Source organism: Aythya marila (genome assembly GCF_965140915.1).
Source record: "Aythya marila genome assembly, chromosome: 1".
Classification (NCBI taxonomy): domain Eukaryota; kingdom Metazoa; phylum Chordata; class Aves; order Anseriformes; family Anatidae; genus Aythya; species Aythya marila.
The window spans coordinates 122,830,320-122,847,312 of NC_139042.1; the positions used below are offsets into that span (position 1 = coordinate 122,830,320).

The following is a 16,993-nucleotide window of genomic DNA, read 5'->3' on the forward strand; positions in this document are numbered from 1 at the left end:
CAAGTCTTCTCTCAACATTGTTCTCATATGCAGAACATCTACTCCAACCAACTGCTAATAGACAGAAAAGATTCCCCCCAGCATCATAAGTACATGTGCAAAACCAAAAAACAGAGCAAAAGTTGCAGATGATATGCTTATAGCACCCTGCATGTTTCCTTGCTAAAGACTGAGCAAAAAATTGTCCGGTGAAAGGCCTTTATAAGCCCTTGAAATCTGGGTCAGGATCCTGAGCAACTTGTTTATTAAAATGAAAAAGGTATCTCTTTGAGATCCATGACAATTCTGCAGAGCAAAGCATGGAAAACACCACCTGTTCTTCCCTTGGGCACTCCCTTTTCTTCTTATACCTTGTCTTTTCAGGGATGGTAGGGATCAAGGAGATGAAGGATAGCACAACAGTCACAGAAATACATTTTCAAAAGAAATGAAGGTGAGGGACAACATGCAGGAACTACAGATAATCACACTGTCCAGCAGAAGTTCCCAATTTCTTTGTGTGAGTAAGGGCTTTTAATCACTATCTAATTTAGTTACATTTCTTTGGTCAGAAGCTTCTTACAGTAAAAAGAAGAAAACATACATGTATGATAATTACTAAGAAAAAAAAGACACTTTGGACTGAAGTTTGCAAGGCCTATCAGATTTGGACTACAAGACAGCTTCTTCTGTGCCAGAAGTTATTTCTGTGCCTCTGCAATTGCACAGCTTCCTAACGCAGTGGTTTAAATAAAGAACGTATTTCCAAACAATCAGTCTGAAAAGCAGGCCTGTCTCAAAGTTCAGCAAGGACTCCTTTTGTTGATGGGCTCACTCTCCAACAGTCCTGCAAAACTGCTACAAGCCTAAGCATTGCCAGAGCTATTTCTGAAAATGACACTTCTGCCTTCATGGCTAGTCCTGGTTCTTCTCCTAGTGAACATGTGGAACAAGAGCCTGAGTGGGAGAAGAAGAGAAACTGAAAGGAGAGAAAAACACCACCAAGTATGAAGGCTCACAAGCTAGCTGCCAAAAAATCCACCTTGATAGTTCACTAGACTTCCACACAACTGCTTGATCGCTGGTGTGTAATAATGTCAAAATAGGGTGCTATCTGCATGCTGTTGAAGAAGGTGCTTTACCACAAATGAAATTAATAGCAAAGAACAAAAAATATGTTCACGCATGTTCCCTTAGTATTGTGAGCTGCAGTGAGCTGCACAGCATAGAACGTCTGAATATTCTTCTATTCCTTCCACAAAATCCCACCCTCTTTAAGTGTAGCTCTTAGGAAGTCAGATTCTAAGTTCAGAAACCAGACTCTAAACAGTTCAGTTACTCCTTAGACTCAGGCTTTCCATCCAACAACAGTAGGGTTTCATACAGAACTACAAAAAGCAAGTGACTACGTGGAGCCACATGCTATTAGTATTATGTCTTCCATGTGTCACTGAATGCTCTGGTATTTATTCCTCTCAAAGTGTAAGGGAAACACTGAGCAATGAGCCACACTGACAAGACAGCAGCCACAGGCAAAGTCAGAAAAGAGAAATTTGACAACTTGACCACATTAAGATCAGGCAAGTAGACAGAAGCTTTGCTAAGATCCTCCTTACCTGCTGCCACAAACAGCACGAGAATAAACAGCTCGAAAGGGTGGGCTTTCTTCAACCACAGTGGGCATTTCAATGGCAAAATCTCTTGGCACACTCTGGATATTTGGCTCCGTGAAAGTTACTCGACCTGAGAAGGAAGACAAGGCATAATTGAGAGTCCAAAAGGAGGCTCTTTAACCTAACACAGGAGAACACACATCTGCATCTCCAACAACCAGATGTTTTGGGAAAAAAAATGAGAAAATTGAAGAAAAGGAAAAATAGTTTTGGTTTAATGAGCTCCAGCTCATTAAGGTGGTTCCACTGCAGCACTTCCTTGTCACCAATAAGAAACCCTTAAATCCAGAACCTGTTCCAGGGTCAGAGATTTACATGCTAATACATGGAAGAAATGAATAATACTTATCAGGGAACAAAAAAAGCATATATTTTAACACAGTTAGACTTCTAGTGCAGATTAATGTGACAGAGGTATTTCTGTATTTCCATTTGTTTTGAAAGAAAGCACAGTCTTGATTTCCTTGATCTTTACCTTACACAAACACTGCCAAAAATAAATAATAAATAATAAGGGAAAATTTTGCACACATTTCTTTACCTGTAGCTGTGTGAGTCTGTGACACTGGATATATCCTTTCCATTCCCAGGACTGAATGCAATCGTTTTTCCCTCTGTAGCGGAAACACCACTTTTGTAATGGCATTGTTGATCCTCCTCCATTCTAGTATGAGCCCCGGCAAAGGGTGAAGTGTCTTTAATTTCTCCAAAACATCCTTGTGGAAAGAAAAGAGCACAACTATAATTAATTGCCTTAAAAGCTTTATTTAAGAAGTTTTTGCAGTTCCGCAGAAAAAAGTAACTCCTTCACCCACAGTGAATTCCCAGTTTCACTGCCTTAAAATCAAATGGCTATCTTCTCCACATGTACTGCCTAGACATGGACAATGAAAACACCACGAGATACAGCTTCAGTTTTATCACACACAAACAAGGCAATCACCTCTCTTTGGACTTTTGCATCCTTATCACTACCATTAGTCTGCACCACCCAACAAGTCACCTGAAATGATCGTGGCATCACTTGCGATGGGACTCCTGTTTCCTCTTTTTGCCCAGCTTATTGCTTCTCCTCCATCTTCGTGCATATTTGTCTCCCTGTTCTCTCCTATCTGCATGCTAAGAGCTCTTTTCAAAAGACAATGTTACACAAACATTTCTCAGATATAACATTTTTTTGATGTAGCAGGCAGTTACAACCTCTGCCTTCCACATCACAAAAGGAAGGAATCCTCACTTTGCCTCTTGCTCCCTGCTCTGCCACCACTACCACACTTATTTATTCACAGCCACTTCAGTTTCAAAAATCAATACTTCTTTTCTGGCCACTGACTACACTGAACAAGGTGAAACTAAGAAAACAACACATTAATGAGTCCTGAAAACGGGGAACATATCTATCTGCTAATGTTACTTGTCTGACAAGAGTACCCATTAGCCTGCAGCAGTTGATCACCTTCATATATATACAATCTTTTGAAATGCTAAATTTGGTGAACCATAAGAGCGACCATTCTGAAGAAGCATTCTCTGAAGCACAAAATACAGACTGTATTTTGGTAACCGGTAGGAAAAATAGCGTACTTAATCACCATGATATTTAAGTATCTTTCAAGCTGATGTTGAAACATTCTTCTGCTATTGGTTTTACAAAATAATTATACTATTTTGGTCTTACATTTGGTTCGAGAAATCAAATTCTGCCTGACTATTCTCACTGAAACCTGCTATTTGAAGTTACGTCGTCGCTATACTTGGGCTTTAGACGAGTAGGAGTAGTTAATAACTGCTAACGAAGAAGGCTGAATCCAGTTCAAATTTACAGTGGTAACTGGCAAAGGAAAGGCAGTAATAAGTTTCCTTTTATCTACGTCAGCATACCTAACTCCAAGGTATCCAAGCAGTGGATGTGTGAAGGAAGAAGGAGTTACTTTTACAACTACTTTTAGACTAGACCCAGATTTTACTGTACCTTGGTTGTACTGAACTGCTTGCTCAACCTAACCAGGTTTCCTTTAGCAGATGTTCTTCTGGTGTAACCCAGAGTTTTCTTGTTTCTTTGAACTGTCACATCTCCATTTTGTGGCAGTTTCAGCTCCAGGAACAAAACCTGAAAAAGGCCAAAGTTGCAAATCAGTTTCTGCATGCTACTCCCAGGAGAAGACAAAAAGGGACTCAGCACTTAAACAGCTTATTTCAGCCAAAGGACAGTAGGAATGCTTCAGGTAATTAAAAAGCTGATTAAAGACCTCTGCTGTCAAAGTCATTCCTTCTTGTTTTAATTAGCTACCAAATGCAATCTAAAATCTCATCTCCTAAATACTGTAAGTTTGAGTTCAGAGGTATGTTTTTAGGGAAGGTAATCAACTCCATCCAATCGGTGAGGTTACTGCTGATAGTCAGCTGTAATAAAATGGAGTTAAGATGACTAGAAGTGGGAAGAACATTGGTTAAGAAAAAGAAGTGTTAGTAGGGAACAGGCTTCAGTGCAAAATGAATGGCACAGAAGGAGGTGGTCACAAATACTTTTTATAGTATAGCCAGAATACTAGTTTTTCTAACAAATTGTCAAAAGCTGGAAAATGAAGTATGTGCTCACTAGTTGACATATACAACACAGTTCTTCATTTTTCATTCTGTGTGGCACTGTACACAATTTAACAGCTATTGTATTTCATGTCACAGCTGGCAGAAAGGAATAAAAGTTTCTATCTCACACATTTATGTAGCATAAAAGTTTTACTGACACAAAATTAGAAAAGGGAAGCTCTGCTAATCTGTAGAAGATACTTCACATGATTCTTGACAAAATTTCTACATGAAAAACAAGCTTCCATAGTTCAAAGAATTTCAGAAAAACCTTTCTTCCCCTTTTCCATGAAGCAGAGTAAAATTAGAGCTGAGCGTTATTTCAGGAGCTGTATCTCAGACTAATACTACAGAGCAAAACTTCAGCATTTGCAACAAAGCAGGAATATTTCTGTGAACTTCTTTTAGTGATAGCTGCTTGCAAGTTTTGATTGCTTCCATATCAAGTATAGCACCTCAAAAATAAATTAATGAACTAAACTGAAAAAACTGTATGCATGGCAATCCTAAACTACTGCTGTGATACCATGTAGTATACATAAAAAACAGAAAATAATGTTCTTCAGGAATAAAAGCATCAGTAATTTAAATACAAATCTGTTTCCTAGGCTTTTTAAAAAATTGACAGGTTCTTGAAAAAAAAACACAACAGTAATGCATTCTAAACTTGTAAAGCAGTCTTTCCTTCTCTTTCATGCCTGTGAAGGGACAAGAGCAACAGCTCAGCTTATTCAGTACAACTATGTTTAGACTGATATTACATGATATCACATCTAATGTATGCAAAATACTGCTGTTCCAACAAAGCTGGTCTAGTCCTGCACCATTAATCCAAACTATTCCAAAAGCCATTTGATTGGCAGACCATCTCATGCTCCATGAGGAGCCAAGGTCCTATACAGACATGTTTACTTCCACTTAACTTCTACCTTCCTTAGTTCTGCTGAAGTTAGCAGAAATCACAATGATCAGGAACAAGTAGAAGATGCACCTTGCAGGCAGCAAGCTCATAACTAGCCTAAAGACTAATCAACTCTGAGAAAAGTTAAATTGTGTTTTGTCCTTTCTTCATATGCACATACATATAAGCAAAAGCATCTTGAGAGTAACTTCTGAGAAGGCCTTCTCCCTCCCACCCTAACCCTCACGTACCTCTGCAATGTCATCAGGGCTGGTCAAGGAGAAACTGTGGCCAGCCAGCTGATATGCCTTGGTCTCAATCTCAGTCAGTTTAGCTTGCATGACCTGTTTCTGGGTTTCATATGCTGCTGTGCTAAAGCCAATGCCATTCAGCTCCAGCAGAGCCAAACAATAATGGCTGGGCATCTCCACTTTAGAAAACACATCTGTAGTAAGTACAAATGACAAGAAAAACTTGTAACATCAAAAACAGATCAACAGCAACCATTTCATAAAAAAGCCACAGGGAAATTCTTGGTTTTTAAAAAAATTAATGTCCTGACACACTGATATCTTTTAATAGATTTAGTTTAAATACTTCTATTTCTGGAATATTTCACGATAACACGTTTATCACAAAAGTATTTAAGTTAACTTCTGTCAAAAATGTGCTGTTTTTTTTTTCCCTAAGAAATACACATCTCCTTGGTTATCTACATTAAGCAGATGTACTTAACGTAAAGCTTTCTAGCTTGATACACTTTCATTCCAACACCCACCTATTTAAAAATGGTCTAAGGTTTAGTTGTCACAGTCATAAATGATGTGGTAAACTTGAAATAAAAGAAATTGGTAAGACTGGACAGACCTTAATCTGGATGCTCTGGATGCAATTTAGCAGAAATAACATCACACAGCCCACCAATATGTACACGCTATGGGCTTTTTTTGTTTGTTTTTTTTTCAAATAGGGACAAACACTCAGCAAATGTTAGTGCAAAAGCACCAGATCATTTGTTATAGAATCACAGAAGTTTCATTGGCACAATGCATATAAGGGAAAGAATGCTACATTAGCAGGCCAAAGAGCAAGAAATCTCCTTCAGATAATATCTGAGGATTTTAAAAAATGTATCTGACAAGGAAAAGAAAGGGTTTTTCAAAATGCTGATGAGAAACCACAGACAGACCCAGAAGTGCCCTCGTAGTGACCAGGGTACTAACCTGGGAGGTAAGGATCTGTTTGATTCAAAGATTTTAAATAAGACTCAGGTCTATTTAATCTCAGGTAGCTGCCTGAACGAGTGGAACTGGTGGATATTTGGGATACAAAATCATCTTAAATCCTATAAGGAACTCACAATTTTTCCCCTGGTTAATTTTTTGACAAAACAAATTATTTCCAAAGGAATATTCCTCTTTTCTTTTAAAAGATCAACATCTTACTCCAGAACACTTAGATAAGAACTCCCAAGCCTCCTCTCTTTTCCACTGATCATTCAGTTTATGGTAGTATAGCTACCCTTACCGTCTGTCTTTGCCCTCAAGTGGAGGAGCTCTCTTTACCTGTCAGATTTTGCTTCTGTAATTCATCATGGAGCTGGTTCATGACGTTGAAGATGAGCACAGATTCTATTGCTGCTCTGTACCGCCCTGAATGATCTCTGCTGGCACTAAGCCCCAGGCTTTGCACTCCCTGGCCAGTGCCTACTCCTTCCAGTAGAGGTAGCTCATTGGGTAGAAATGTAGTCACCATGCTGTGAAGTGTACGTTCCTTAGAGCCAGAATCAAGCAGCCAACATGCAACCTTGAAAAGAGAGACTTCCATGAGACCTTTCTTCCATTTTAATCATAACACAATATTAATATTTGACTGGGGGTTAATGCAAGGTTTTACTGCAGATCATTTTTCTTGATTTGTCTGGCAGACTGTAAGAATCTGTGGAAAAGTTACATGATTTCAGCTAAAACCTTTAAGATGGCATAAATCAACGAAAAGTTTCATTTTAACTGAAAGTTAATTCTGCACATTTGAAAATCTTACCCTTTGTCAACCTAACACATCTAAAAATGCTGTCCTTCATTTTTTAACTTATTAAATCCTAACATAAAAGTGATTAAATATGACAATCAGGATCAAAACATGTTTACTCTGAAAACTGACCTTGTAAAACTCAAGACTTGCTGTTGATCTAGAATATGAGTCAAGCTGAGCTCTCCTATTTTCTGCATATCAGCACTAGTAGCAAGAATAGTGCATGGCAAATTTTATTCTCAGTAAGCCTCCTACCTCCCACTGTCTTCAAAGCAATTTTGCTCATAGCTATATTTCAATTTGTTGTGTCAAAATAGGATGAAGCACAGGTTTCTACATTGTCTCTGCCACACGAGCAGAAGGTAAAAAACACATATATAGGTAGGGAGATGTGGGGGATGTGGAGGTGTGAATGTGTGTGTATGTATATATTCACTGCATCACTAAATTTAACAAATACGAGTATGACTTCTTTTCATCCACGGAACAGTATGGGGAAAGGTGCTACTTTTATTGCTCTTCGTTTTCATCCTAAAACTAGATTTCAGTACGAAAAGCTAAGTTTGTCCTTGTGGTGAACAGCTTGGCTACATACCTGCAGACCTCAATATTGCCATCATGGTATTCAGCCTACATGTGATGTAAGCTGTAAAAATCAAAACCAGAAATTTCCATGCATAGAGCTTTTTCTATCAAAGACAAGAAGGTCCTTTTACCTCTTCCTAGAGTTTCATTTGAACAACAGATGGTACCCATACCTTTTGAAATTACATGTAAATTTTGTTTTGTTTGAGGAAATAGCAGTAGCAAAGTGGTCCATACAAATTGCAGGTAAATCCTTCAGTCTTCTGCTCTCAGATTTAATAATCTGCCCAGAAGCATTTCTGCCATTTCAGTTGGTAGCTTCTTATAAGCAACAAGCCAAGAGTTCATGCCCATCCAGGGATTTACACTCATCTTTCCCACTTAAGTACTCAGGCATGAAAGAATAATGAGTTAATATATCACTGAATCTGCCCTGTTTCTCTTGCAGGCACCATGAACACACACAGTACAAAAAGTCTCCTCTAAATACCATTCCAGATTTTCCACTGGAAGAAAATTTCCCTAAACACCCTGGCAGAGGTGCATATTTAAATGTAAATTACAGAAGAAAAGTACCAGAAGGTAACTCCTGTCTTTGCATTTGTGTGTTTAAACTAGTAGTTTTACCCAAGATAAATTACTTAATCCTGCCAACCTTTGGGTCCTCAAAACTTCCTTCCAAGGAGATGCCACAAGCCATCACCAGGGTCTTGTAGTGCTGAATGAAGTTATACACGACAAGTGAGCGCTCCTGCTTCTTCTGCAGGTAGAGCTGCAGATGCTGCAATCTCTCTGTTACAGACAGGTTTTTGTCCAAAGGCGGTGGTGCCAAACTCAGGCTGATTTCTAAGGCAGAAAATAAAAGCAAAATCAACTTTATGCCCACTGCATAAGAAAAGCTAGAGAAAACCTTGAATATGATCAACTAAAACAACAGTAGGACAGCAAACAAATAACAATAAATCTACACCTCTTTTGTATACTTTATCACACCAGAAAGGGCTCCCAAGAAACAGTGTGTCATGTCTATACTACTAAAAAAGGAAGGCCAGGAATCAAAACCTAGCCATTAGCACAGACTGTATTCAGCATTCTAGCCTGAGATTTGTTCTAGAGAATGGAAGTTGGAAGAGGTTGGAAGAGAAAAGCATGTAAGCTAGAGGGAACACGGGAGTAACATGTAAGCAGTACACATGAGCAACAGTTCAGCACTTGAGCCAATTACCTGGCCCTATTACACGTATATGGCAGCACTGATATATTCACAGCAACTTGTTCAAGTCTGTTGAATACTTAAAAGTGCTGATCCATAATATGGCTAAATCACTGAGCTGGGTTAGGGATAATCATTGTACTTCCAAAAATCTATCATGAGTACTTTGTTGAACTGCAGCGTCATGTAATGCAGCACAGCCCGTCTGCTCACTCACCATTCTGGTCTTGCATCTGCTGTAAGGAGATATAGTAGGCATCTTTTCCTCCCCAACACACTGCCAGTCCAACTACCAAGATGTCTTCACAGCCTTGGATGGGAAATCCATCATCTTTAGCTTGCATTCTCTGGGGAGAACTTCCTGAGGAAATATTTTTAAGTTACAATTATAAAACAGCATCCGTAAATGCAAGAGGATTTTACTCCTGAAAATATAAGTATGTACAATTGAGTGTAAATTTGTTGAGAGTGAATATATACCTTCATTTCTATCTGCATGGAGAAAATATCTGTATTTCTTTTTGAAAAAAAAAAAAATACAACAGCAACAGTTTCTCTTATCTCTTAGCAGAAACAATCAACAATATAACATCCCTGCAAAATGTCCTTTTCTAGCAATCTCTTCAAAAGTTCAGGCAGAACTGTATTCCCTCCTATCAATCTGTAAAACATTACAATTTTGTCTGTCAAAACTATATTTTGATAGCTGAGATTTTTTGTTAGTATGACCATATGATAGCAAAAAATGTAACTGCTTCATCTTGTGTTTTTAAAAGAAAAGTGTGTTTATACAGCAGCAGCAGCAAACAAACTGCAGCAAATGAGTATTTCTGTGGGGAAAAACATGAAGCAATATTGCAACAATCCAGAGACTGATCTGAATTTCATATATAGAAATACTGAACTAACTTAACATCTCACAAGCTGGAAAATATTTAACCTTGCTTAGGAGGCAACCCCACAAGTAATACTGCTTGGTGGAGACCCTGAGCAATCCATACAGTTCACTGTTCAGTATATTTTTTATTTGAAAATATACTAAAAGTTACGACATGGAAAGGTACGTATGTCAAAGCGACTGCACAACACAGATCCATTTAAAATTAGATAAGAAACGTTAAGTATGTTCAGCTGTTTTCTCATAGAAACAATCTGCTAAGGCTTCATTGAAGTCCCCAAAGACCTACCAGTGCAATGCTTGACACCAGCTCTCCATCCCTTACTAACACTCGGCTCCTTTGCTTTACTGAGGCTGACGATATTTAGTTAATGTCAGTAATTTTCCTCCTTTTTTTTGCAAATTCTTTCCTTCTTCTCCTTTTTTTTTGCAAATTCTTTCCTTCTTCATCCCTGCTTTCAGTGGAAGATGCTACCCTGTTGTTCACAAATAACATGCTAGAACACGGAACCAACCTTGTTTGAATCTGCCACCAATCGTTGATTTGGGCGACACCAGACGTTCTGTCCTTTCACATGCCACTGAGATGGAGAATCTGCTTTTCTCCTTCCACTCTGCAAGAAAAGTCTGGAAAAGTACTTTGTCACTAGCTACGTCAATGATAGTGAAACTTTCAGCACTTAAGGGAATGAGTGGAAAAGCATCCTGAGACAGCTGCAGCGAAAAGCCTTGGTCTATAGTGGAATCGTCTCTTATCTCATCAGTCTCAATTGGGTCTACGCTCTCCAAATTGAACTGGAGTTTTTTTACCTGCTGCTCTGCATCACTTTTGCTATTCTGCTGTGGCTCAATCAGTTGCCCTTCCTTCACGCAGGCAACTTGTCTCTTCCTTGTAGATTTCACGGAGAGAGATCCAGAACTTTGGGGAAAATGTTCTTTGGGGGGTGTTGGAGGAATAAAGCCATTACAGTTATCTGGTGGAGGACAGGATGTTCTGTTGCTTCCCTTGAGCTTAAGTGTTACACAGTCTGATTTCTGAACATCCAAGTCTTCTGCTTTGTTTTCTTTAATTCTGTAATGGTCTTTTAAATCCTGGCAGTTGGGCAAAGGCTCTGCCTGACGATGATCAAATTCAAACACTGCATCTGGCTCTTGCTTAGCAATAGAAGCAACCAACTTCCCTTTCAAACAGGAGCTTTGTAGATTTACTGAAACTGGTTCAATGCCTGAAGGGCTAGGCCATTTGTCTAATACATCCTGCAGTCCTGGGCTCAGTTCAAACGAGTGGTCAGTACATGCCACTGGATGGGTTTTCTCTTCCAAAGTTTGCTGGCTGCTCTGGAGCTTTTCACCTTGATCCACTACTAAAACCTTTGGATTGGGGTCATTGTTACAAATCACTGGGTTTCTTAATCGGGACTGACCGTGAAATGGAGAAGTAGGATCTCCCAGAAAAGATGGGGAGTTCTCATGATCCAGCACTTCAGCAATGAGATCAGAGAAGGCTAGAGAGGCATCATTACACTGTGCTGGATCCTCATGCTCTTTCTGATTGTTACTGACATCAGATTTATTCTGAGCAGGCCTTACGTTCTGCAAGAGACCATCTGCAGGAAGCAAAGCCCCCTGCCTTCCCGCAGGTTCCTTTCTGTCAGCTTCCACGGCTTGCATAGCTGAAAGATCACTGACATTACTGAAGCTATCATCAAACAGCAAGCTGTCACTCATATTCAGGCTCGTTTCAGTGACAGGATGGCATTTGACTTGTTCTTGCTCCCTACCAAGAGGGGAGGTTGCTTTATTAGGACCCTTAGAAGCACCTTCCTCTTTCACTGAATTTTGGGTCTGGTAATCTTGTAGGAAACTGTGCAGCTGGGAGTCAGTCACCGAGAAATCACTTTCTTTAAGAAAAGGTGCAGGTTCTGTTTCTTTTGCTATGGGCAGTACATTTGAGTCTCCAGACTCCAAAACTTTGTTACTGCAGTGCTGATCTGTGCTTTTTATAATATTACTCGTTGTGATAAGACTTGATAAGCCCAGTTTCCTTACTGTTGCAGCTAGCCTTCCACCAGTAGCATTTTCAGTCTGCAAAGTCCTTAGTTTCCTGGAGGTTTCCTGCTGTGGTACTGCTGCCAGCTCTGAACCCTCTGTTCCCTGCTGTCCTGTGATTCCAGCTGCTGCCTGTTTTATTATGCTCTCAGTCTGAGTATCCAACTGTAAGCTGTCTTCAAAGTCTCTACAGTCACAAAAAGGAGCAGAGGACGAACCATTTTGAACACCATCTGCATCACAAACAGCTCTGGAATTTACTAAAGAGTCTTTCAGAAAATCCTTAGGATGACTGTTGCCTTTCTGTAGTACTCCAGCTTGTAACAATATTCCATTGGGTTTTTCACTCCGATTTTTGGCACCACTCTGGATCTGAACATGGCAGGATTTAGCACCACCAGGACAAAAATGTGCAGGCTTCTGTTTCCTGCTGCTGTTATGGACACATTCATTTCCAGAGCAGCTAGCACACACATTACAGTGATCTGTGCCTAAAGCAGAGTGCTGCTTAGCAGTTGTTGCCTCAGCACAGCTCACATCTTTTTGCATTTTATTGACTTTATTCTGCCTATCATCAATATATTTGTTTCTCTGCATTCTAGCAGTAGCAGGTACTACTGGATTTTCTACAGCATCGTGCATCTCCGTGTTGACACGTGGAGTACCCTGTAATATAACAGTTGCCTGAAAACATCCTTTTCCCTTAGGCACACCTTCATTCGAGGTGGAAGGCTCTGTAAACAGCTCCTCCATTTTATCTTTCCTCCCACCATTAATCTGTACAGAATTTGAGACTCTGTGAGCTACGGACCTTTTTTCTAAAAATTCCTTATTATTTTGGTCTGAAAAAAAATTATCTTTAGAAATGCTGGGGTGGAAGGTAGAAGGCTTTTCTTTATTTATGTTAAGCATACTTGAATCTTCAAGTAGTGAGCTCTGCAGTTTTGAAACAGTATTTTTGTTCCTAGTCCGGTTTAAATGTGCATCCATACTTCTTATCAGTCTAGAAGCTGAAGACATTTTTCTCAGTGTTGGTGTCTTTCCTTGCTCGGTAGGGAGTTCTGGAATTGCTCTCCTGGAACCTACCTCATTTTTGACCTGAGAAATTCCTTCCCCATTTTCAATACCTTTGCTCATATTGAGACGTTTTCTAGCACTGTGCACAGTGTCATCATTTCTTTCCTCTGCTGGAGCTTGTTTCTTACATGGGACTTGGCTCTCAAATCTGGAGTTTGCTGTACTACCGCTTAGTCGCCTTTTGCATCCCTTTTTAATATTTGATACATTTCCAACCTGAGAACCAAGGCTATTATGATGCTGATCTCTGCACACTTTTTTGTTTAACACCCTAGAAGACTCAGAAGACTGCTCTCCATTTGATCTACACGGTCTGTCTTCCAGCTCTGACGCACTGCTGATCATAGAGGATGAATCAGACTCAAGAAAAGACTCTGGGTTCCACTGCACTCCCATCAGTGCCAAATCCTGCTGGAGAAGTCCTCTGGCTTCTTCCACAATGAGGAAAGCTGCTTCACTTTCAGTTAAACCCTTCATTCCAGCCATCCAGATGCTGCGCACAGTCCGACGCTCCTCTGCTGATTCTTCATCTTCATCCACAGCCTTACGACCACTGCAGGAGAGGTAACAGACAGATGTGAAAAATAATGCAGAAAACAGCAAACAATACAAGGGCCAATTGGCCCTATTCTGCTCTGCTCCTATTTCAGATAGCATCACAGCTTCAGAGAAGCACTCTGTCCAAAATGTACCATGCTTAATAGGAAAGAACAGTTTCAGTTTTCCACATTCAGATTGATATCAGTGAAAGAAAGATATTACTGGCTTCGTCTACGCTGCATTCCTCAGAAGCATTCCATGTTTCTGTAACCAAATATGTGCCCAGATAAATCCCTAATAAGGCAAGATCCAGGACTGAATCAATCCCCTTTTACACACTTCCATGCAAAGAAAGGTAACCTCAGGAGCACGAACCAGACAGGTACCATGACACAGTCCAATAGGTATATGATAGAGAAAGTTTGTCATTGCACTAACATGAAAATTGCAAGAGAATCTGAAATGATATACAGTAATAAACCATGAACTCATTTGTTCATATGGTGGAGCACGAAAGCGTTAACCTTTTAGAGGCAGAAAAAATCTCCAAAAAGCATTAACAATTCAGGAACAAGAAGAAAATTTAGGTCTCACAAAGTCATGCTGCAAATACAACATGCTTCTATTAATTTCAAAGTAATCATGTAATTACTGTGATCAGTCACAGAGACCTGCAAGTTATTTTTAAGTAACATTTGGCAACAAGTCCCAAAAGGTTGCCATATTTAATTACAGGTTTCATCCTGAAATCCTTCACCTTATAAACAAACTTCTTGATTTCTGGACTTTCTCATTACTCACCTTTTGAATGGTACCGAATTCTTCAGAGCAGTTGCCACATCACCAGGACTGGCTTTAGCAAGATCAGCCACTGTGACAAAGCCAGCATTGTACAGCATCCTGGCACGCTGGGCATTCAGCAGAGAGACTCGTACCAGGTCACAAAGCTCCCTTTGAACCCCAAAAGTGAGGCGGCTCTGGAACTGAGAGAGCAACAGCTCCATGTTGTGCCAGCCCAGTCGATTACAGAAAACTGTTACCATTCCTGAAACACAGAAGTTACAGAAATCTTAACTCTACCTCCAGTACTACTAAGCTGGATCCACTCCCATCTCTGTCCCAGCTGAACAGACTCTTCCTTCCCGTTTCTCACCCTCCCAGTACTCACAGTAAAGGCCACCATTTCCTAACTCATGTTTATTACAATCCTGACTAGGAGCTGCTCTTGCAGAAGTCAACATAATCTAGAATTAAACAGGTTATAAGTGAGGTAGAAACTCTGAACAACACTGCTTTTCCACAGACTCTAACCTTGCAAAGGTGAAGCACGTGCGTATCCTCTAGCAGAATTCCTGTGAACCAAACACAATGAATAGAAGATAGCAAAAGCAATGGTAAGAGGGACTCAGAGAGGCCACTCTGCACTGATGTCCCTAAGAGCAGAACTTGGCCAGCAGAACTTCAGTTACTGAGAGTACTGCAGGAGATAGCAAAGCCTATGGAGAAGATTACAACTGCAGTCCCCAAAACATGGGAGGGGAAAAGAGCAGGGAAAAGACCATTTCTTACTCATATATTGCATCTATAAGAGTATTAAAATAACTGAGAGACACGGCATCCCTCACTGCCATATTTTTATTGTGATTATAGAATACAGTTTTTATCATATCTCTTATCTATATGTCATGTCAACAGTTAATTTCACTTTTCAAATTACTTTTGTTCCTGCACTTATCTACCTGATTGCTGAAAATGATTAACACTGGGAATAGAGAATTGTGAAACTGCTCTAACACGAAGTTATTTATACTACCAGAATTAATTTAAACTACTCCGCATCAGTTGGCGTGACCTTTTCATTCTGGGGCTTTGACTCATGCTGCAACCCACACATATGGTTTCGCAAGTTGAGCTAAAACTGTCTTAAAAATTGAAGATCCATTTACGGAGTAATGCAAGACTTGACTTAGGCAACAGAAAAAAAAAAAAAGTATCTCGATCACACAGTGGGCTGCTACCTATACTCCTACACAGCCCTTATAAGGAAGCTATGGTAAAGGTGACAGCTCTCTGACCTCTCATTATCTGGTGATAAACGACCTGGAAATGATTCACCCTTTTGAAAACTGTAAAATTATACTCTCTGACCAATTACTTTGCAAGCAGGAAAAAGGCACGCTGTCTAGGAGACCCTGGACTTTACCCATATTGAAAGATACTCTTTCCTAACATGGCAAAGATTCAGAACGGACTTGTACTTAATTTCTGGACTTAATACTGAACAAACTACATTGCTGCACAGTACGCAGATGGTTTCCACAGACATCAGCATGCTACAGCACTGCTTGATTCCACCCAGCTGGCCCCATTCCCGCAGCATGCTCTGTGGTTCCATCTCAAAGCAGGGGCAACCACAGATTAAGCCATGAAGTTGGAAGTGGTTTTACAAGACCGATTGTTGTTACACACTGTGGCTATCTTATCCCCTTGTCTGGAAGGAAAGAAAACAGACTAACCTAAGACTCTTGTGGATTCTTTGCCCACATAACTTACCTGCATAGGTGGCAGCAGACTGCTGCAAGGACTGAAGCTGGCCACGACTGCAACCATATTTCTTGGTCATATCTTTTAAGGGAACCTCACTGATTAAATCCAGAAGGGCAAGACTAGTGAAAAACCTAGAGGGGAAGAAAAAAAAGAAGTATACATGAAAATATAATCATCATCCAGGGCACGTTAGAGTACAGGCAAAATTCTCTGTGATAGCACAGGACAGAATGGTGCTATAGCATAGCACAGGAAGAAACATGGAAGATGGCTTCCAAATAACATCAGCACAAGCATCTTGTGATAACAGTGCTCTCACTCTAGAGTGAACTGGGCACAGGTTCTCTCTAAGTGTATCTATGAGCTCACACATCAAGAAAACCAGTTCCTGAAAAAAGCCTATCTACCCCTTGTGCTAAAGGCTTTGGTCTTTGCTCATTCACATCCATTTGTGGCTACCTTTTGTGGATTGCCATTTGTCTGTGCTGTTTCTCTGTCTTAGCTATGATTTTGCCTTTTACAGAGCGGGCCAGAAAGCCTTCTTCGATCCCCACCAGCTCAGCCACACGTTTCATTGAGGCAGGCAGCTTCTCCCATAAGCAGAAAAACTGGTACCAATCAATTGTGGTCCACTCCTCATACACCGGGGTAACCTAAAGAAAATAAGATAATGTAAAAAGCTATTTCAAAGAAACAAACAGAGCAGAGCTCTGGCTAAACAAATGCAGTCTAGAGAATGTGGTTAGAGCATCCCACACACAACTCAGAGGCACTGAATCATAACCATGTACCCTGAAGAAAGTAAAAGCTCTTCTAACCCATTTTTTTTAATATTTGTACTGATGAGATGTGATGTGACTCATAATGATGAAACAATTCAGAAACTTTGTCAGATTGTTCCCCAAATC

At 40.0% G+C, this 16,993-nt stretch overlaps 1 protein-coding gene across 3 annotated transcripts in view; it reads right to left on the reverse strand.

Annotated features, from left to right (window-relative positions):
* Positions 1-16,993, reverse strand: part of POLQ (DNA polymerase theta) — a gene marked incomplete at its 5' end in the record, with an annotated part of 51,896 nt that overhangs the window by 11,839 nt on the left and 23,064 nt on the right. For 2 of the 3 annotated variants that reach the window (XM_082758121.1, XM_082758122.1), the window contains 11 exons: positions 1,596-1,722; positions 2,194-2,368; positions 3,625-3,762; positions 5,394-5,587; positions 6,708-6,948; positions 8,417-8,607; positions 9,192-9,335; positions 10,388-13,551; positions 14,340-14,583; positions 16,092-16,216; positions 16,545-16,738. In XM_082758121.1, coding sequence (XP_082614247.1) covers positions 1,596-1,722; positions 2,194-2,368; positions 3,625-3,762; positions 5,394-5,587; positions 6,708-6,948; positions 8,417-8,607; positions 9,192-9,335; positions 10,388-13,551; positions 14,340-14,583; positions 16,092-16,216; positions 16,545-16,738 — 4,937 coding nt within the window. Of the gene's footprint in view, positions 1-1,595; positions 1,723-2,193; positions 2,369-2,654; positions 2,781-3,624; positions 3,763-5,393; positions 5,588-6,707; positions 6,949-8,416; positions 8,608-9,191; positions 9,336-10,387; positions 13,552-14,339; positions 14,584-16,091; positions 16,217-16,544; positions 16,739-16,993 lie in introns of those variants that run through there. The other variant, XM_082758123.1, reaches the window with a different exon arrangement.